Source organism: Mus caroli, chromosome 4 (assembly GCF_900094665.2).
Source record: "Mus caroli chromosome 4, CAROLI_EIJ_v1.1, whole genome shotgun sequence".
In the NCBI taxonomy this organism is placed as follows: Eukaryota; Metazoa; Chordata; class Mammalia; order Rodentia; family Muridae; genus Mus; species Mus caroli.
Genome location: NC_034573.1, coordinates 121,441,005 through 121,462,872, shown reverse-complemented (window position 1 = coordinate 121,462,872; position 21,868 = coordinate 121,441,005). Strand labels below are relative to the sequence as shown.

Here is a 21,868-nt window from a genome sequence, read left to right as displayed (position 1 = left end):
TGCAAAGTCTTGGTATTGGTAAGGGACAATGAGGGGAGGGTGTTAGGGTGGAGGAGGGAGAACTTTGTTAGTTGGAGGGAGTCATGCTAAAGAGGGAAGAGGTTGGCCTGAGAAGAAGGAGGGGACAGTGGGGGGACCTAAAGTGTTGTGTTGGGGTCCTTCTGGTCAGTGGCCTTGCCTGAGCTTAACCAACCAGGCCCTATCCTCACAGCTGGCTGCACCTTCGAGGAGGCGAGTGACCCGGTCGTGCCCTGTGAGTTCAGCCAGGCTCAGTATGATGACTTCCAATGGGAGCAAGTGCGGATCCACCCCGGCACCCGGACCCCTGAAGACCTGCCCCATGGTGAGCCTACGCTCTCTCAGTGTTATTTCTCTCCTCCCAGTTCTTCTCTAGCTCTTCCCTAGCGTCTCCTGCTCTTTCTGGGATTTGAAGATACCTAAGAGAGGTGACATGGGGTCTCTGGGTACACTGCTGCCCTCTTCTTGGGAACCCTGGACCCTTCCCAACCTCCACTTAACAGTGTACACGTCAGCACTAGACTGGGAGTCCGGAGGCTAAATGTAGATTCTAGTACTGGTCTCCTACTCAAATGGTGGCTTGAGAACATTCATTCCAGAATCATAAAGACATGGGTTCAAATCCCAGCCCCATCATCTTGCTAGCTCAGTGGCCTCGAGTAAGCTGCTCAACTTCTCTGAACCTTCATTGTTTTGACTGAAATGGGAGAACAGTGGCCCATAGCACAGGGCACCGAGGTGGCACACAGGGTGCCAGTTGTATAGTTGCTGTTGTGGAGGATACTTGAGAGTGCCTGGCAACCAGTGGCCCTCCTCACTGGGCACAGAATCAACTGGAAATTACAAGAAGACTAGACATGGGGCAGGAGGGTCACAAGTTTGAGGCTAGCCTGGGCTACTTGGTGAGCTACTGCCCCTAAAATAAAACTGGAAGGAAAAGAAAAGAGGGCTGAAGAGATGGATCAGTGGTTAAAAGTACTAGCTGCTTTTTCAGAGGACCTGGGTTCAAGTCCCAGCACCACGTGGCAGTTCACAACCAGGGGACCCAATGATTTCTCATGGCTTCTTAAGGAATTGCACATATTTGGTAGACAGACATGTAGGCAAACAACCCAAATACATAAAATTTAAAAATATATGTTGTCTTAGTTAGGGTTTTACTGCTGTGATCAGACACCATGACTAAGGTAAGTCTTATAAGGACAACATTCATAAGATTCAGAGGTTCAGAGGTTCAGTCCATTATCATCAAGGCAGAAACATGGCAGTATCCAGGCAGGCATGGTTCAGGAGGAGCTGAGAGTTCTACATCTGCCTCTGAAGGCTGCCAGCAGAATACTGACTTCTAGGCAGCTAGATAAGGGTCTTAAAGTCCACACACACAGTGACACACCTACTCGAACAGGGCCACACCTTCTAACAGTGCCACTCCCTGGGCCGAGCATATACAAACCATCACATATGTATTTTTAAAAGGAAAAAGGATAAGAGAGATCGAGGCCAGCTGAGCCAGTTTATTACTGACGAAGCATTGTAGAGTAGACTGAGGAAATGGCAGAAGAGAGAGCCAGAGTCTCCCTCCCCTGTGTCCTGTTATAGAGGTGGCCCAGGGCCTTAGCTGTTCAACTCTCAGCATGGCCAACATGGCATCTGCTGGCAAGAGTGGGCCAGGGAAGTGGCAGTTCTTAGTGGTGGATGGACTAGCAACTATAGGTGAGAGATCCCTTGGGGTTGACTGGCACTGGCTGGGCTCTGGAAACAGACTCTGCTTCCACCATGGCCTTCCCTACCTCTCTGGTCATTGCCCAACTGTGTCACTCTGGGTGTGTCTCTTCTCTTCAGGGTCCTCCATCCTTGTCTGTGTTTTAGAGGCATCACTGTTTAGCTTGTTGGAGGGGGATGCATAAAAGCACCTACCCTGCAGGGTCTCTGTGTGACCTCTGTGCACCCCCGGACCCAGCCATTTATTCCAGATCTTAGTAGGCTCGCAAGTATAAGAATCTGGCATAGATTCATGATTTTTAGATCTGTGGTCTTCGCCTCTTTTTCTTCCTTGGTGACTCAGGGAAGAGCTAGGTCTGGGAGGAGGGGTGAGCTTGTTAGATTGTCAATCTAGGAGAAGTCCAGGTGGACAGGGATGAAACAAGGAGTCTTGCCCTCAGAGGAGAGCGGGAGGAAGAAAGAGAGCCCTGGGGGTGGAGGGGTGCATGTCAGAGCAGGGAGGGCTACAGGGAATGGAGGAGGAGGCATGAAGTTGTCACGCTGGAAGAGAGAAGCTACCTTAGGGGAGAGAAGAGTCCACAGGAGCTGGCTATACAGTGTCTGGCTTAGATGTGTCCTTTCTAGGGTTCCAGTGGGGATAGGGACCCGGATGTTCATTCCCTACCCCTGCAGGACACAGGCAGCAGCCACCTTCCCAGGGCTCCAGGCTCACAGAGATGAATGAGATCTCCCTTTAGCAGAGTCCCTGGGGAGCCCTCCTGAGCAGGCTCAGAATGTGCTCTCAGCCAAGTCTAGGAGAAGGAGGTGCCAGCGGCTGCTCTGCAAGGGTGGCTTTGGGCCCCTCCTTGGCATCTGCATCGCCCTCACCCCAAGGAAAGCCTAATCCCCAGCCAGGCTCTGAGACATTCCCCACCTTCTCCATCATACATCGAGGAGAGAATCTTCTGGTTGGAACGTGGGGTGTTTGTGTAGGAACCTGGTGTGGGCGGGAAGGGAGGTTAATCCTTTCATTCAGTCTGTCCTACATATTCATCAAGCTCCAGGCTCAGAAGCCTGTGTGTGTGAGGACAGAGCAAAGGCCTGAGGCACGACAGGCTGGTAGCAAGGCTGTCATGGGCTTTATGAATGATCAGAGCCGGAGGCAAGCACGCGGTGTGTTGGTGGGGGTTGGGGTGGAGGAGCCTGTGAAGCTTCGGAATCGGTGACCTCAGGGGACCGGCCCTGTGATGTGTGACCTGATACAGGGCTAGGGAGAGTAGTGACTTGTGGGTGGTGAGGGGCCTCGTGGGTTCTGACAAGTTTGAGTTTGTGTTTTTCCCGTCCTAGCCTTCTCCTTTGGGAAACAGAACTCGAGAGCCCAAACCCTTCATTCCCGGTGGCTGCTTCATTTCTGTCCTTTCCAGAGCGTGACCCTGGCTTCCCTTGGCCTCCCATCTTTTTCTTTTTCTCTCGGCAGGTGCCTACTTGATGGTCAATGCTTCTCAGCATGCCCCAGGTCAGAGGGCCCACATCATCTTCCAGACCCTGAGCGAGAACGACACCCATTGTGTGCAGTTCAGCTACTTCCTGTACAGCAGGGATGGGCACAGCCCAGGCACCCTGGGTGTCTACGTGCGCGTGAATGGGGGCCCTCTGGGCAGTGCCGTGTGGAATATGACCGGATCCCACGGCCGTCAGTGGCACCAGGCTGAGCTGGCTGTCAGCACCTTCTGGCCCAATGAGTATCAGGTGGGCTGGGTTTAGTCAGTGGTCAGCTTGCTGGGGCTTGGAGGTAAGGGCAGGGGCAGGCCACCCCTGACGTCAGACTAGGCTGTTCAGCATCAGGAGTCAATCTGGCGTTGAGTTTGGAGTTCGACTGCATCAGTGTGGGTACAGAGTCAGAGGTCATTGTTAATAGGATGGCCACTAATAAGGGTGAATTGGAACAGGACTCAAATGGAGATTCTGTCTGACTAGATGAATCTGCTGCTTTGAGGGAATTGTCAGAATATGAATGAAACTTCTAGCCTTGACTGTGACTTTATTTTCTCTGCCCACCTCCCTGAACCAGCTGGCTTGGTAGTAAGGCTCTGTGTGAGCTGGGTTGGCATTGGATGGCAGAGAGAGGTCGGGTTGGGGCCAAGCTGGTCAGGAGGGATGTCGCTTTGACAAACTGGCCTCCCATTCCCTCAGGTGCTGTTTGAGGCCCTCATCTCCCCAGACCACAAGGGCTACATAGGCTTAGATGACATCTTGCTATTCAGCTATCCCTGCGGTGAGTCCCAGTCCACCCAGACATAAGGATGAGGGTAGCCTTGGCTCCTGCCTGCAGGGCATGCAGGCCCAGCTCATGCTGGGGCTCTGCCTGTTTTCCCACAGCAAAGGCCCCTCACTTCTCCCGCCTTGGGGACGTGGAGGTCAATGCAGGCCAGAACGCATCCTTCCAATGCATGGCAGCAGGCAGAGCCGCAGAGGCAGAACGCTTCTTCCTGCAGGTGAGGGCGTCCCACAGAGACTTGGCTCCAAGGACCTTTTGCCTCCTTGGCTTGGTTCCCTTTTGGGGTTTTGGGTCCTCCATATGCCAGCATCTATATACACCTATATACACCGTGTCTTGCCTCCCCTAGGCTGTGCTCTGCCAGCTTGCACCCCTTAACTCTGGGACCCTCAAATGCTCAGGGGACTCAAGTACGCTGCTTCCTAACTCTCTTTTTTCTCTTCAGCGGCAGAGTGGAGTGCTGGTGCCTGCGGCCGGGGTACGGCACATCAGCCACCGTCGCTTCCTGGCCACTTTTCCGCTGGCCTCGGTAGGCCGCTCAGAGCAGGATCTGTACCGTTGTGTGTCCCAGGCCCCGCGTGGTGCTGGCGTCTCCAACTTCGCAGAGCTCATCGTCAAAGGTCAGCCGATTGGCCTTGAGGAAGGCATGTCTGGCGGGGACAGGATAGGGCGGAGTCCGTGTAGAGTTGTGCATGGAGCTAGCTCCTTGGAGGACTTGTTGGGGGGGTCGCACAGCAGATTTAGCCGAACGCTTGATAGCAGCTCGAGGGACCTGGGAGGAAAGAGAGAGTCTCGTGATAGGGAAGGATTAAGTTTTAGAGGTACTTTCTAGCCGTGACCTGAACAGTGTTGCCAGGCAGAGGGATGGGCTGGCCGCGTGAGAGAAGGATACAGGGAGCGGGGGCCTAAATTCCCATGCGCCTTCCAGGTGCTAACCCAACGAGTGTGCTGGGGTCCCCCAGGCCTAAACTTGGGAGTTCGGAGTGGGCGTGGCTGAGTTATGGAGTTCTAGGGCCACATGGTGGCATTAGTAGGCTCCTCCTCTTCTGCATATCGTCGCAGAGCCTCCCACCCCCATCGCGCCCCCACAGCTGCTGCGTGCAGGCCCCACCTACCTCATTATCCAGCTCAACACCAACTCCATCATTGGCGACGGGCCAATCGTGCGCAAGGAGATCGAGTACCGCATGGCACGGGGCCCGTGGGCCGAGGTGCACGCTGTCAACCTGCAGACCTACAAGCTGTGGCATCTGGACCCAGACACTGAGTATGAAATCAGCGTGCTGCTCACACGCCCGGGAGATGGAGGCACAGGCCGCCCGGGGCCACCACTGATCAGCCGGACCAAGTGCGCAGGTGAGTTTCAGGAAGGCCTTCTTCCACAGAGGCAGCAAGGCCTCGACACACACACACATTTATTGACACATAGATAAAATAGCTTGGGCTATTTCTCCATAGCTTGTCTCAAAAAAATAAAAACAGATAAACAAAAGAGACAAAAAGACAATCCCCCCCCCCCCACACACACACCAACCAAAACAAAACAAAAAGACAGACCAAGAAAACAAACCAGGAAACTTACCAGAGCCTTGTGATAGGTTGTTGTTATACCTACTTCACAGGTGAGGTGACTGAGACAGAGATGTTAGGTGACTGGGCAAAGAACACACAGCCAGTAAGTGGCTGAGATGGGACCAGAACTCTTAATTGGCTGGGTAACAATCCTTAAACCCTATCAATTAAAAATTGTGTGTGATGGATTTTGTCTGGATTCCTTGGATCTGGCATTGAGTCAGAAGTCAGTTCTCCCTTGTTTCGGAGGATAAAGTAGCCGTTGCTAAGGACCCCTGATGCACCTGGACCCAGAAGACTAATAAGAGAAACGGACAGGGTTCTCTGTGATGTCAGTGTGCTGCTGTCTCTAGAATTTTCTTAGTGAGAAATGTAGATTCTCGATGTAGATTCATGTGCGGGTCCTCCTTACTCTATAATGTTTTCCACAGCAGTTCCATTTTAGATGACTATAGTTTAATTTTACAACGAAGATTGACATCTGAGGCTGGCAAGATGGCTCAGTTGGTAAAAGGTGCTTGTTGCCAACCCAGTCAGTATGAGACTCACAGGGTGGAAGGCAAGAACCCATTCTCAGAAGATGTCCTCTGACTTCCAGATGTGTGCCCCCTTCCCCAAGCCAGATGTGCAGCTGAAAAATAATGTATACAATGTAACAAAAATGTGTAACAACAAATTGACGTCCACAGACTCCATAGCTATTGTAACAGATTCCCGCAGTTTCTGGTGTTTGTGTGCCCCAGTATGTGTAATTAGTTTTGTGTAATTCATCACCAGTGTAGGTTTGTGTATACAGTGGGAAGCCCAAGCACTCAGTGTTGCTATAGATAATTCCTGTTGCTGTTTTAGACCATACCCACATCTCTCTTCCTCCTCCCACCCCCTTGGTAACCACAGATCAGTCCTTCATTTCTAGAGTTTTCTCTTTTCTAGAATGTTCCATAAGTGATATCATGCAGTATATAGCCTTTTTGGAATCACTTCTTCTTCTTCTTTTTTTTTAAAACAGATTTATTACAGTATGATCTGCATTCGTACATGTCACTCATTAAAATTTACAGTTTAGAGGTGTTAAGTATCTCTGGTGTTGCACAACTATTAATGATTGGTTTTGGAATATGTCATCACTCTTGAGTGGAAACCTTATGCCATTTAATGATTCACCCAGTTCATCTTAATCCTGAAGCCCCAGTCAAACACCAGTCTACTTTCCATCTCTCTTGATTTAATTTTTGGAGATGTTTTATACAACAGAACCATGCATGACAGTTTATAGTGTTTTGCTGGTTTGTGTGTGTGTGTGTGTGTGTGTGCGTGCGAGCATGTATGACTGTGTGCAAGCACTTATGTGCTTGTAGTATGTGCACTTATGAGCTCAGGTACTTGAGGAGGCCAGAAGAGAGCCCTGGGTGCCCCCTGGAGTTGGAGTTACACTCGCAGATGTGAATCACCTGATGTGGTTCCTGGGGATTGAACCCCAGGATCTCTACAAGAGCAGCAATTGCTTTAAATAGCAGAGTCCTCCCTCCCTTCCATGGTCCTGATTTGCATTTCTGTAAGTCTAGTGTTGTTGAACATCTTTCCACACATGGCTGCCGCCGCCTGTGCTGCTCAGTGGATCGCCTGTTCGTATCATTGCTCATTTCTTAATAGAATTGTTTTTTTTTTTCTTCTATAGGGTTTTGAGAGTTCTTTATGAATTCTAGATACTAGATGTACCTCAAATTTACTTTTAATGCATTAATGGATTATAATATATAGGTATTTCTTCCGGTAAGGATCTCATCTCCTCATTGTCTTTACATGGACCGAGAGCAAACATTTTAAATTTTGATGAATTTCTGTTTCTCAAATTGCCCAGTGCCTTTGGAGCCAAGCAGAAGTGTTCCTTGCCTAGCCCTAGTGGTCAAAAATCTTTTTCTATTTCTTCTTTTATTTTATTTTTCTCTAAGAGTGTAGCAGTTTCATCTTTACATCCATGGTCTACATTGAATAATGTATGATGTTTAAGGTTAAGAGTCAGTTTTTACAATTGATATTACATTTTATTTTATTTTATTTTTATTTTTTGCGAAATTTATCTACTTAGGGTTGGTCTGTGTGTGGGCATGTGCTTGCCACCGTGCGCATGGGTTGGAGGACAGCTTATTGGAGTCTGTTCTCTCCTTCTACCGTGTGGGTCCTGTGGATCGAACTCAAGTTGTCAGGTTTGACAGCAAGCATTTTTTACCTACTGAGCCATCTTGACAGCCTGCAATTCATATTCTTAAGTGTTATTAAAAGCTGATTTGTGGGCCAACTAAAATCTAATTTAATGCCAGACTTTGGGAGAGAGATGGCGAGCCAGTGTCACTGTGGTGATTGCCTTCTAGCTGAGGGGTCTGGGTGGGTGGGGTGATGTACCTACTGAGAACTTATTCTTCTTATTTTGTAAGTGGGAACAACATTAATCTCTACCATATAAGGTAGCATAAAGACTCGGGCAACGGGTGTTTATTGAGTGTCTATTATGTGCCAGATAATGTCATAGTTACTAGGGTTACATGGCAGCACCCTAGACAGAGGCCACCACCGTTTGTGTCCTCTTAAGACTCTGCAGGGAGCTTGTGTCCTGGCAGAAGGAGGCGGATGATAAATAAACAAACAAGTGAAATATATAGCCTGTCAGATGGTGATAAGTGCGTGAGGAGGAATAAATCAGGGCGGGGACGAGGAGGGGGCGGAGGATTGTTATTTATAAAAAGCTGAAGGACTGTCTTACTGAGATGGCGGCATCTGAGCAGAGTCATGCAGGAGGTGAGGGGCTGAGCCAGGTGGTGTGCTATAGGGATGCAGCTAGGGAGGCAACAGTCCAGACAGAAAGACCTTTGAGTGCCAAGGCCTGGAGACGTGGGGAAACCTGTGAGAGAAGATGTATAAACAAGGCTTGGGATGTCAGATTCAACCAGCGAGGGAGTTGGGTAGTGACAGCAGGGGTTGGAGAGTAGGATTGAGCATGCGCAACTGGTGGTCGGAAAGAGTGAGCATGCGCAATTGGTGTTCGGCTTTGCCCTGGAGATTTCATGAAGGATTGACTGTAGGAGGGTGTACTGGTTAGTTTTTTTGTTAACTGGACACAAACAAGGCACCTAGGAGAAGGGATCATCAATGGAGGAAATGCTTATATCAGATTGTCCTGTGAGCATATCGGAGGTGCATCTTCTTGATTAAATGGTTGATATGGGAGGATCTAGCTCAGTGTGGGTGGCCTTTAGGCAGGTGATCTTAGATTGTATAAGAAAGCAGGGCTGAGCAATGAGAAATGAGCTCCAGCCCTGACTTCCCTGGATGATGGACTATGGTGTGGAAGTGGAAGCCAAATAAACGTTTTCTTCCCCAGGCTGCATTGGACATGTTGTTTATCATAGCAACAGAGAGCCAAACTATGACAGAGGGCAAAGTTTCCTGAAGGAGACACGCGGAAAGCGCTTGCCCGCAGTTTTTGCAGCCAGAGACGGGATCTGGGAGCTGAATGGAAGTGACCGAGATGACAGCGACCATAAGCTGCTCAGCTTGGTTGGCTCTGAAGTCAGCAGCATCTGCTGATAGATCTGCTAAGGGATGAAGAAAGAATAGAAGGGGCCCAGGCTGCTCCAAGGTGTTTTGCTTGAGTAAATGGATGGATGGAGCTGTCTCGGACTGCAAAGGAGCCCACAGCAGCAGAGCTGGGGGGCGCTGACCTGAGGAGTGTCATAGATCAGGAGCGGTACCTTGCACACAATGACTTTGAGATGCCATTAAATGTGGCAGTGGCGATCCCCACCAGGCAGCTGGATGGGTGATGGAGGGGCTGAGGGGAAGGTGCAAGCCGCTGGTACAGAGAGGGTGTTGATGGCATGTTCTCAACGGGGAGCGGGGGGTGATTCTCTCTCCTAGGAGACGTTTGGTGGTGTCTGGAGACATGCTGCCTGCCATACTGGCTGCTGGTGGTGGGTGCTACTAGCATGAAAAGGTAGAGGCTAGGGACGTCTATCCAGGGACAGTTATGTGATCCAACGCATCAGTACTGTTGAGTTGGAACCTACTGTTCAGTTGGGGGAGTGTGAATGTAGCGGTGGACTTGTGGAGCCGATCCTCAGAGTCCTGCTGCGTTTTGGGCATCTCTGGGCACTTGTAGGGGAGCACACTACATACGTGTAGAGTAGTGTGCCTGGCACACCACAGGCACTCCACAAGCGACAGCCATCATCAGTAGGATGCTCTTCATGTTTTGAAGGCACTTCGAAAGGCACTTGACACTTAGAAGAAAAGAAATCAGAGCTTGAGGCCCTGGAAAAATCTCTGCTGCATTCTCCGGAGTGTGTAGATGGGGACGGGACTTGCTTGCAATCAGTGGGTCAAGGACCCAGGATGTGGGTGGGGCTGGGGAGATGGCTCAGTCAACAAAGTGCTTGCTGTCAGAGACATAAAAGAGATGGGTGTGATAGTGTGTGCTTGTAATCACTGTGTGGAGGCAGACTCTGGCATGGCACACACACACACACACACACACACACACACACACACCACACGGGGTGCATCATCATTTTATGAAAGTGATGTAGAGAGGCAGACAGACTCAGTCTCAACAGGCTGAGACTGCTTTATTGGATCAGCGAAGGACCTCAACCTTTCTGAGGGATGAAGGTTGAGTACATTTAGGGAGGCTGAAGGATAGATAATTAATACATAAATATATATATGTGTGTGTGTATGCACACACATACACACACACACACACACACACACACACACACACACACACTAGTAGCTACCAGGATGTATAGCTATTTTTTTTGTGGTTAGTCTGGGAGCAGAGTGTGTAGTTTTTAATATCTGGGCATATTGTTTCTGCCAGTGAAGCTGAGCAGTCAGGCTGGGCTTGAGCCATTCTTTGTGGCTAGGAACTACTGCCCTGTACAGCCTGACTCAACTCCCCATGACCTGAGTCTATACCAAACAGTCCTAACTTCTGATCATTCCCATTTTACAGATGAATAAGAGCCCAACAGAGCCAGGGGCAGAGCTGGTGTCTTAGCTTCTTCCCTGCTGCCGGGATAGAAACAACTGTGTTTATCTTGGCTCACAGATTGAGGGTACAGTCCATCATGCCTGAGATGTCAGGGCAGCTGGAGCCTGAAGCAGCTGGCCACACGGCAGGCAGTCAGGGAGAACAGAATGCTGGATACTGGAGCTCAGGATCCTGGCTCCTAACTATCCAGTCTGGGATCCAAGTCATGGTACAGTGCCACCCTCGTCTGGGGTGGGTCTTCCCACCTCAGTTCACCTCATTAAGAAAATCCCACACGGGCATGCCCAGAGACTGGTCTCCAGGTGGCTTTATATCCTTTAGACTGAGATGCAGCACTAGCCACCACAGCTGGCACCTCTGGATTTCCAGTGAGTGTTGACATCAGCACTTCCCCTGTCTGGGGCTAAGTGCCCACTAGTGTCAGGTACAGATAAACACTTTCCTCAGGCTAGCCAAGAGTGGGGATGGGTCAGGGGCCAGGTGGGTAGATCCCCTCCTAATCACAGGCTCCTCTTTGTCGGCATTACCGCCCTGGAGCCCGGCCTGGGGGGTGTTTTGCCTTTGGGCAGCTGTGTTGTCAGGCTCTGCAGGCCCACAATTCCTTCCACACTATTATTTACTGTAAAAACAATAATATTGCACCAGTAAAAGGCTTAAAAAAAACCGCTCTGAATCACCATCCTAGCTCAACAGCTGCCTTCATTTTTCTGTCTTGTTCCAGTCTCCGTCCATATGTCTTCAGTGCACATTTTCACACGCTTGCCATTGGGATGGAGCAGGCACTCAGGATTCTGCTTCGTTGGCTCAGTGCGGGTCTGTGTGTGACACCGTTTGTAATTATGTTATTGCCAGCAGATATCCACTGTGTCCCCAGATTGCTGGGTTGTTTGTCTCTATATCCTTATTATTGTTATACAACATCGAAAAATTAAATGCTTGCTGTTCCCTCTATTCTCCCGAATCGTATTCTTTAGGGTAAACAGTCAGGAGTGATTAGAAGGCTCGGACGTGTTATTGCTTTGCGGCATGCTTCTGCTAATTCATGTTGCTACAGAAGTCTCGCTTTGGTGCATGCGTTTCTTTATCGATTACTATTGGCTGGCCACTCTGCTCTACCAGGTCCCACGAGATGCTTATCTTTCCTTTTTTTCTTATTTTATTTTGAGGCGTGATCTCGTATAGCCCAAGCTAACCCCTAACTACTATGTAGCATAGGATAACCTTGATCCTCTAGGCCAGACGTCCTTGGAACCCTTTGAGGGTCAGATGGCCCTTTTATAGGGGTCACCCAAGACCACTGGAAAACACAGATATTTACATGATGACTCCTAACAGTGGCAACATTACAGTTATGCAGTAGCACGACGTGATGAGCCGTGTTAAAGGGTCGCATCATTAAGAAGGCGGGGAACCATTGCTCTAGCTTCTACCTCCTAAGGGGTGGGGTTGCAGGCCTGTGCCTGGCTTATATTTGGTCTTTAAAGGAGCTGCTTTTGTTGTTTGTTTTGGGGGCAATGTGCCTCAGGGTCTTATGTGCCTCAGGCTGGCCTTGAACTTGCTTGGTAGTTGAGGAAGACCTAGAAGTTCTGGTCCTCTGACCCCTTCTCACCCAGTGCTGGGATAATTCACAGTTTTGAAGTAAGCATAATTTCCTCTGTGGACATAAGTCATTCAGAAGGGTTAGGTAACTTTCCTGGAGTTGCAGAGCTAGTGAGGAATGGATGTAGGATGTGAACTTGGATGCACTTGACCCTGTTTGTTGGCGTGATGACGATCGCTGGGTTAATTTAATAGAAGCTATGTTTGTCTTCTTTTCCCAACTCCCCCACTCTCTGGTATCTGAGTGGCCTGTGGGATTCACCCGGATAGGGATTCTTGGTCCCTGAGCGCCTTCTTGCCAGTGTGTATCTTCTTGCCAGGGTGGTCTTCTTGCTTGGCAGGTGGTCTTTGGAAGTAGAGAGACTCTTGGATTCACGCCCTTCAGTCAGCATACCAGTCTTGGTCAACACAGTGTTTGAGCCCCAGGATCTGCTTAAGATCAAAGAGAAGAGACAAGCAAGCCTTTCTTGGGCAGACCAGGGTCACCCAGCTGCTGGAAGGGAGATGCCCACCCAAGCTAGCATTTACCATCCACGGCAGAGACTGAGGTCTTGAGTCCTAAGCAGTGCTTTTAAGTAGCCTGAGCGGGTTGCTTGTGCTTAGAAATCTGGATATTACAATATAAAAGCTCTGAATCTCTAACTCTTTTGAAAATTGGGGAGGCCTGGAAATTCTGAGCCTAGCATCTTCCTTAGAAAGACTGATCTCCAGGAGCCAGACTTATGCTGCTGGTGCTGGTGGGGTCCCCCCACCCCCCGCAGTCTTGCTCCCTGAAGTCTTAAGCTTCTGTCTAGCCAGTGTACCTTGAATTTGACCTGTCCTTATCGAAATCCTGCAGGAGGACAAGGAAACAAGTAACTGAAGGGCAGGAAGGAAGATGGGCAGGTATTCTAGGCACAGAGTAGTGTGGGCAGAGCTGGTCTGAGACCCACTCTCACAAGAGAGAAGACAGGAGTGGCAAATTGGCTCCTGTAGATACCCTGGTATAGTGCACACAGGCCAGCCCAGAGCTGCAGAGCAGAGACCAAGTCAAACTTCTGTTTGGGATGGGACTTGGGAGTGTTTGGCTTCTGGGGAGAAGGGAGCCAGTCAAGAGACCTTGTTAGCAGGTTCTGAAATCTCTCTCTGATGGCTGCATATAGGGCTGAATGAAGACTTGCCTCTTGCCTGGCCTAGGGAAGAAATGAAAGCTGGGCTGGATCAGGAACTTGCTGCGCTCAGCTTCTAGGCTGACGATTGTCACCGATGCACTCCTGTGTTGGGAGTGTGAACTGATATTTCCAGATGTATCTGCTATAAGGAGACTGCTGGGTAAATTGTCACAGACAGTGACTCCGGGGTCCTCCTTAAACCCCGAAAGGGGCTAAGTCACGGGGTCTTCACAGCTGCTTATGAAGGGGCCTGGTTTCACTTTGGAAGCAGGGTGTGTGTGTGTGTATGTGTGTGTGAGTGTGTGTGTGATATGTATGTGTGGAGTCTGCATGTGTGTTGTGTGTGGGGGTATGTGTGATGTATGCATGTGGTATGTGGGTGTGTATTGTGTATGTGGTTTATGTGGTGTGTGTGCATGTGCCATATGTGTGTATGCCTGTGTGTGGTGTGTATGGTTGTGTCTGTGTGTGATGTATGTGTGTAATGTGTATGGATGTTGTGTATGTGGTCTGTGTGTCTGTGTCTCTCTGTGTGTGGTATGTATGGTTGTGTGTGTATGTTTCTTTCTCTCTCTCTCTCTCTTTCTCTGTGTGTGTGTGTGTAATGTGCATGTTCATATGTGAGTATACATATCATACTATGTGTGTGGAGGTCAGAGGGCAATTTGCAGGAGGCAGTACTTTCCTTCTACCATGTGTGTCTTGGGAGCCATAATCAGTGATTAGCCTCACCTTGTGCTTTCGAGATGCTCTCATAGTAGCCTAGAGCTCACCCAATAAGCTAAGCTCCCTGACTATCGAGTCCCAGGGATCTGTCTGCCTCTGCCTCCTAGGTGCTGGATTCCAAGCACACACCACCATGTCCATTTTTATGTGGACTCTGGGAATTGAACTCTGTCTTCGCCCTTTCAAAGCAAGCATTCCCCGAGTTTCTCTATTTACAAAATGAGGACATAATGGAGTCATTAAGAGACTGTGTAGCACGGCCTGCCTGTCCCTCCTGTTGGAGCAGCTATGTCTCTCTGTGGCATGGGTGTGACTATTAGGTGAATTCCCCCTGAGATCAGGGCAGAGGCAGGTAAGAGCATAGGTTCTGGTGCCAGCCCAATTGGGTTTAGATCCTATCGTCATCTTTGATTTTGTGAGTATGGCCTCCTCACCTAAGCTCTGTGCCTCTGCCTTCTTATTGTATGGCAGGTCAATGGCAGCCCCTGTCTGGTTGTGATTCAACAAAGATTAAATGAGATAAACCATTTCCAAACCTCCTGAAAGATGCTGGACACTTCCAAATCCCCTACATAGTAACGGCCAATGTTACTGTTGCTGGCGGATTGCAGTTTTCCTGTGGCTTTGGCAGTCGGGGAACTCACCATCAAATCTGCACTCTGAGGGTACACAGAGCCCTTCCTCGGACTTAATAACAGGGATTTCCTTTTCTGCTTTCTGTACATCCTCTGTCACTGTGCCATTTGCGTCCTAGCTGGCACCATTCTGGTTTGTATACATTACTGTAATTCTCTATTACTATAAATGGTTTCACAGTAAGTTTAGGATTAGTAAAGGAAGAAATTATAGCCGTGGGTTGATTCTGATTGGCCCGGTCTTGTTCAGTATGTTCTCGAACTAGGATAGGATCTCTATGTAGCCCAGGCTGACCTGAGTGCTGGCTGGGATTATAGGCATGAGCCACTGTGCTTGTAATAGCTAAAGGTTTTGTTTTATTTTACATTGATCTATCTATCTATCTATCTATCTATCTATCTATCTATCTATCTATCTATCTATCGTGTATGTGGTGGGGCTACACTGCGAATATTGAGGTCAAAGGACAACCCCATGAAGCTAGTTCTTTTCATTTACCACTTGGGTCTCAGGAATTGTACTCAGGTCACTAGGCTTGGCCAAGCGTCTTTACCCACTGAGCCATCTTTCCGGCCCCGTAGTTATTGTTTCTGAAGGGTTACGGTGTGTTAGCATTTGCCATACCTGGTTCACATGTATTACCATGACAGTCACAGTGTAGTGTAGCTATCTTTCCAGGGGGCCTTGCTTCTATGAGGGAGTTGGGGACCCAAATCTAGGTCCTGCAGTCCAGGAAACTAAGGCTGAGAGAGGTGGAATCTCTCAGGCCATGATTGCTGGCTGCAGGTGAAACTTTGAGGTTCAGATGTGTGCCGCCTTACTCCAGAGCAAATGGTATTAGCCTCTTCAGTTCTGAGGGTGCCTGGAGTTCCTGGGGGGAGAGGAGGAATGGTTTCTGATGGTAGATTGATGCTTTCTTCTCCTCCTTTCCCATTTCCTCCACCTTCTCCCTGCTTCCTGTGTCTCCAGAGCCCACGAGGGCCCCCAAAGGTCTGGCTTTTGCTGAGATCCAGGCTCGCCAGCTGACCCTGCAGTGGGAGCCCCTGGGCTACAATGTCACACGTTGTCATACCTACGCTGTGTCCCTTTGCTATCGCTACACCCTGGGCGGCAGCCACAACCAGACCATCCGGGAGTGTGTGAAGATGGAGCGGGGTGCCAGCCGCTACACCATCAAGAATCTGCTGCCATTCAGAAACATCCACGTGCGTCTGATTCTCACAAACCCTGAGGGGCGCAAGGAGGGCAAGGAGGTCACCTTCCAGACAGATGAAGATGGTAAGCCTGCCGGCCGGATTCTCAGAGTTCTGAGCGCCTCCCAGTCCTAGGGCCAAAGCTCAGATTCATGTAGGGGACTATAGCAACATAATGGTGGCCATTACTCATTCCTGGAGAGTCTGTGGGTTCTTAGGTTAGAGTAATTTCTTCTTTAAGGGTCTAGAAGAATTCAGCAGTTAATTTGGACCAGAAATTTTCCTCACGGCAAGGTTTTTAATAACAGTTTTCACTTATGAAATAGATTTGGATGTATTCAGTCACTTTCTGCCTTTTTTTTTTTTTTTTTGAGACGGCCCCTCACTGAACCAGGACCTCACCAGCAGGCCAGCAAGCTCCAGGGAGCCTCTGCCTCACTCCCCTGAGCACTGGGGTTTCACATGTGCACCACCCTGCCTGTCTTTTATGTGGGTGCTGGGGATCCAGATCTGGGTCCTTCTGCTTGCCTAGCAAGCACTTTACCAACCGAGCCATCTCTCCAGCCCCACTGTTAGCTTTTTGAGAGTTTATTCCACACCCGCCCCATCCCTTTTTCTAACATGGTCTTGCTACGTGGCAGAGGCTTCTCAGCTTCTAATCCTCTTGTTTCTGATTCCTTGGTGCTGAAATTGTTGGCCTGTGTCGCTTGAGCCTAATTTCTGATGTGTGCATTGAAAGCTGTGTGTTTTTCTTTATGTTCTGCCTAAGCTGCATGCTACGATGTTTGTCGGCCATGTGTGGGGCTGCACCCCAGACTTGTACATGATGAGCATTTGTTCTGAGGCACCGAGCTCTGTCCTCAGCCCACCCCATACATTCTGTTTTCATTACCATTTGGTTTAAAATCTTTTCTAATTGCTGTAATAATTTCTTCCTTGACTCGAAAGTAATTTAGATTACTTTGATAATTACTAAAAGAAATTAGAATTAATTTCTTTTTTTCTTTATCTTTTTTTTGGGAGGTGGGGTGGGAGGAGGATTTTTTTTTTTTCAAGACAGGAGTTCTTTGTTTAGCCTTGGCTGTTCTGGAACTCACTTGTAGACCAAGCTGACCTTGAACTCATAGATCCATCCACCTGCCTCTGTCTCCCAAGTGTTGGGATTAAAGGTGTACACCACCACCACTTGTCCATTTTGCTTGATATGTAAGCACTTAGAACTGTGTGTGTTGATATTGATATCTGAACCTTGCACATGCCAGGCAAGCACTGAGACACATCCCCAGTCCACCAAGGAGGACTGCTAATTAATTATCGTTTCGTTATTGATTTCTGGCCTAATCCACTGTGATCTGAGTAGGCAGTCTACTGTAGTCTTTTGAAATTTGACCCTTGCTGCATGGCCCAGCAAGTGGTTAAATTTTGGTAGATGTACCCTGTCGTTCAGCCTGCCGTAGTTGGGTACAGTGTTCTGCATATGTCACACTGCCTGCCTTAAACACATGTTCCACATCAGATACCAGGATGATGGGTTCTACATATTAATGCATACAACCCCCATGACCACCCTGGGTGGCACGCTGCTGTTTCTAGTCCTCTGGGACAGATGAGCTCACAAAGTGAGTCTGTGATTGGCAAGGCAGGGCTTTGTAAATCTGGCCCTAATGCTGGGTTTGTTGTTTTGTTTAGGTGTTGGGAATTGAACCCGTGGCCTTGCGCATGCTAAGCACATACTTTACCACCAACTTCACTCCCATCTGAGTTATTTATTTTTAAGTTTTTGAGTGTGTGTGTGTGTGTCACCTGTAGTGCAGGTTGTCCTTGAATTTATGTTGGTCTTTCTGCTTTCTTTTCCTAACTGGTTGGTCTTATGGGTCTGCATCATCACACCCACCAGACCTGCCACTCCTAGCAGCTGCCCTCTAAGGCCAGCTCATGCCCAAAGCCTTCTCTAACTTCTTGCAGACTCCCAAGAACCTGGGACTTGCTCAGAGGTTGTCTGGTTGCCCATGTGTGCAGTTTTCTATTCTGTATGTAATATACATATATGTATATATACATATGTGTGTGTGTGTGTGTATAGCAGTAGCCCATCTAGAACTCAGCCCACCTCACTGGCTGCCCCTGGACACCACTCACCTTCAGCATCTGCAAACGCACTGAAGATTTTCTAGGACAGGAGCCAGCAATGGCTGCGATTGTCCCACAGCTTTGCACAACCTGTAGTTAAACACCAGACTACTCTATTCTCGTGATCTCTTCATGTCAGTTGGTCCCCAGGGCTATGAGCAGTTCACCTTATTCTGTCATCCAGGGTGCTTATCCTAAGTCAGTCCAGTGAATTTGCATAGCCTGGACACTTCAGGAAACTCACATCCAAACGAAGAAATCATATCCTCAGTCTTAGCATCCGGGAGGCCACTAATGTTCCCCCCAGTCACCACCTCCCAAGGGTAACCACTCTCCTGCCAGATAACGTCATGCATGATTGTTTTCTTGGTTCTGGGCTTTGAGTAAGCAGAATCATGCAGTAGATGTTTGCTTTGTGCCCACTTGTTTCTGTGAACGCTGTGCTCTCAGGAGACCTGACTGTGGCATGCATGTCCTCTCAGGAGACCTGACTGTGGCATGCATGGTCCTCCCAGGAGACCTGACTGTGGCATGCATGGTCCTCCCAGGAGACCTGACTGTGGCATTCATGGTCCTCTCAAAGGCATTCTCAGGTCTATGTGGTTCATTCTACAAGCCAGCCCTCTGCATCTACTTTCTGTTAACTGTTGGGAGGTATCTGGGTAGATTCTGAATTTGGGGTTGCTTTGAGCAAGAGAGTCTGGGCAGATTATTTTTGGTAGATATTCCTTCGTCGTGTGGGTGTGTGTAGGAGAGAATGGCTAGGTTGCAAGGGCGTGTGTTCATCTTTAGTAGATTTTAGCTAGACAGTTTTCCAATCATGCCAGTTTATACTCCACTGGTGGTGAATGAAACTTTTGTGGTTCTGTGACCTTACTGAACCGAAAATTGCTTTTTATTTTTTTAACTGTTTAGGTAGGTGGAGAATGATCTTGGGGAATTCTTGCTTTAACTGAATGCTTAGCTTTCACTGTATGTTTGTGTGCTTGCTCACCCCTACCCCGTGTGTGTATGTGTGTGTGTATGTGTGTGTGTGTGTGTGTGTTCACCCCTCCTCTCTGGGTATATGTGTGCTCACCCCCCCCCAGTGTGTGAGTGTGTGTGTATATGAGTGTGTGTGTGCTCATCCCTCTCTCTGGGTGTGTGTGTGAGTGTGTGTGTGTGTGCTCACTCCTCCTCTCTGGGTATATGTGTGCTCACCTCCCCCCCCAGTGTGTTGAGTGTGTGTGTATATGAGTGTGTGCATGCTCACCCCTCTCTCTGGGTGTGTGTGTGTGTGTGTGTGTGTAGGCCTGAGATGCTCATGTTGGATGTCTTCCTCTATTGCTTTCTACCTTATTTTTTGAGGCAAGGCTGCACTGAGCCTGGATCTCCTTGTTTCTGTATAGCTGGCTGGCCATTGAGCCCTGAGAAATCTACCTGTCTCTGCCCCCAACTCCCTCCCCCCCCCAAGTGCTGGGTTACAGACGCACACCAAGTGCCTGGCTTTTGCACAGATGTTGGGGGATCCAAACCCAGGTCCTCTTACCCACCAGGCCGACTCTTCAGTCCAGCAATCATTGATTCTTCTTCTTCTTCTTTTTTTTTTTGGTTTTTCGAGACAGGGTTTCTCTGTATAGCCCTGGCTGTCCTGAAACTCACTCTGTAGACCAGGCTGACCTCGAACTCAGACATCCACCTGCATCTGCCTCCTGAGTGCTGGGATTAAAGGCGTGCACCACCAACTCCCGGCTCAATCACTGATTCTTATCCGTGGTTCTGCTGTCCCTGCTCGATGACCCCCACCCCATCCCGCTTCCTCATAAAAGTGTGTTCCTGGTTAGAAGCTGCCTCCATCCTGGCCCCACCTCCCCCGCTGTGTTTGTTATTAAGAGTGTATACTGCAGCCCAAACCAAACTGACCCATGCCTCACAGTGCCTGCGTGGAAATTTTCATAGCACACGTTTAATGTAATTGTCAGTGCTGTTAAGTTTCTTCAGTCTCATTGAGATTGTTTATGTAATTAAGTTCATTTTAGACAAGAAAACATCTCCACCCATGATCCTGACCCCCTATTGCAATTCTTTTCCTTTCTCTGGTAAATATCTACATTTCCTGAAAGCTACCAGCTGGAGCAGCAGGCTGCATGGAGCCTGCTTGCCCATGAAAGACGGAGGAAAATGTTGTTCCCTGTGGAATGAGCTGTACTGGGTTTGAACTTTGCATATCTCAGATTATTTAGCTCTGGTGACAGGGGGACTATGTCATGTCCATTTCACAAATGCAAAAACTGAGGTTCAGGGAGACTGACCAGTCCAAGCAGAACAGCTAGGAAGAGGCAAGGCTGAAGCGCAAACCAAAGCCCGTTTTCCTCTGGCTCTGCCCTTCCCTTCCAGTGCCTGGTGGGATTGCAGCTGAGTCCCTAACCTTCACTCCACTGGAGGACATGATCTTTCTCAAGTGGGAGGAGCCCCAGGAGCCCAATGGCCTCATCACTCAGTATGAGGTGAACAGGGGCCCTGGTGGGAGGCGGGAAATGGGAGGTCACTCCCTGTGAAGAGGTCACCTCCCTGTGCTGTGATCCACCATGGTCAGAGTCGTCGGTGCCCTGTGAATTCTGAGCAGGGTAGGGAGCAGGCCCAGTGCACCTCTAGTTTCTGTGGAATATAGTGGGTGGGTGCTGTTACTGGATAGCGACATCCATCCCTGTCCTGTGCCACCTACCTGCTCCTCCTACCCCCAGATCAGCTACCAAAGCATTGAGTCCTCAGACCCAGCAGTGAACGTGCCCGGCCCGAGACGCACCATCTCCAAACTCCGGAATGAGACTTACCACGTCTTCTCCAACCTGCATCCCGGCACCACGTATCTGTTCTCCGTGCGTGCTCGGACGAGCAAGGGCTTCGGCCAGGCGGCTCTCACTGAGATAACCACCAACATCTCAGGTTAGCTTCCTTGGGATAGGGAATCCCAGAATCCCAGGGCTCCTAGGATATGGAGGGGTAGAGCAGCCTAGTGTGAGTACAGAGGACCTTGGTAAGGTAAACGAACCTTTTAAAGGCTGAAGTAAGGAGTCAGGAGATTATAGTGGATCAATAGAGTTGAGGTCAGTGTCTAAGAGCAGGGGCTAGGGAAGCTTAGATCAAGGAAACACAATTTGGGGCTGGGGGGTGGGAGGGCTGGAGGTCTGGTCTTCCTGGCCCAGTGGCCAGGCTCCATGCTTGTGTCCCTCTCTCTTCTCAGCTCCCAGCTTTGATTATGCTGACATGCCGTCACCCCTGGGCGAGTCCGAGAACACCATCACTGTGCTGTTGAGGCCGGCCCAGGGACGAGGAGCCCCCATCAGGTGAGAAAGCCTGCGAGGAGTGGGTAGGCAGCAGGCCTCACCTCTGATTTGGCCAGCTCTATGATCACCCTGTTCCCTGCCTGGGCTCAGTGTTGAGGAGGGTGCTCCATGACTCTTGGCAGTAGAAAGCTGGGAGCTGCTCCTTTCCAGCCAAGACCTCAGGTCTCTGCTGATGACTGGCATAGGTTTCCTGGACAGTGTCTGGGTTGGAGAAGGAATGGCTTAGGCCTCACCAGGGTGGTTCGTCAGACATTTAGGAGAAGTGGAACTCTTGGGGAAGAGTATTCTCTGTTCTTGGCTAGTTCTGTTCTTGGACGTACAGGGGTAGGCATCCTGGAAGGGTGGGCAACCAGACAGCTAAGGCCATCCCCAATGGAACACATAGCTTTTCTGTTTCCCACTCTCTGGAGGACTCTGGGATTACTGATGTCATGATGGCTGCCTCTGTGCTCTCTCCCTCTCCCTCTCCCTCTCCCTCTCCCTCTCCC

General features: G+C 49.4%; 1 protein-coding gene across 8 annotated transcripts in view; it reads left to right on the top strand.

The window, feature by feature from the left end:
• Positions 1-21,868, top strand: part of Ptpru (protein tyrosine phosphatase receptor type U) — a 71,222-nt gene that overhangs the window by 13,796 nt on the left and 35,558 nt on the right. For all 8 annotated transcript variants that reach the window (XM_021161600.1, XM_021161598.1, XM_021161601.2 and 5 more), the window contains exons 2-11: positions 212-343; positions 3,197-3,468; positions 3,913-3,994; positions 4,099-4,214; positions 4,443-4,617; positions 5,060-5,353; positions 15,701-16,009; positions 20,431-20,540; positions 20,778-20,979; positions 21,278-21,380. In XM_021161600.1, coding sequence (XP_021017259.1) covers positions 212-343; positions 3,197-3,468; positions 3,913-3,994; positions 4,099-4,214; positions 4,443-4,617; positions 5,060-5,353; positions 15,701-16,009; positions 20,431-20,540; positions 20,778-20,979; positions 21,278-21,380 — 1,795 coding nt within the window. The remainder of the gene's footprint in view (positions 1-211; positions 344-3,196; positions 3,469-3,912; positions 3,995-4,098; positions 4,215-4,442; positions 4,618-5,059; positions 5,354-15,700; positions 16,010-20,430; positions 20,541-20,777; positions 20,980-21,277; positions 21,381-21,868) is intronic.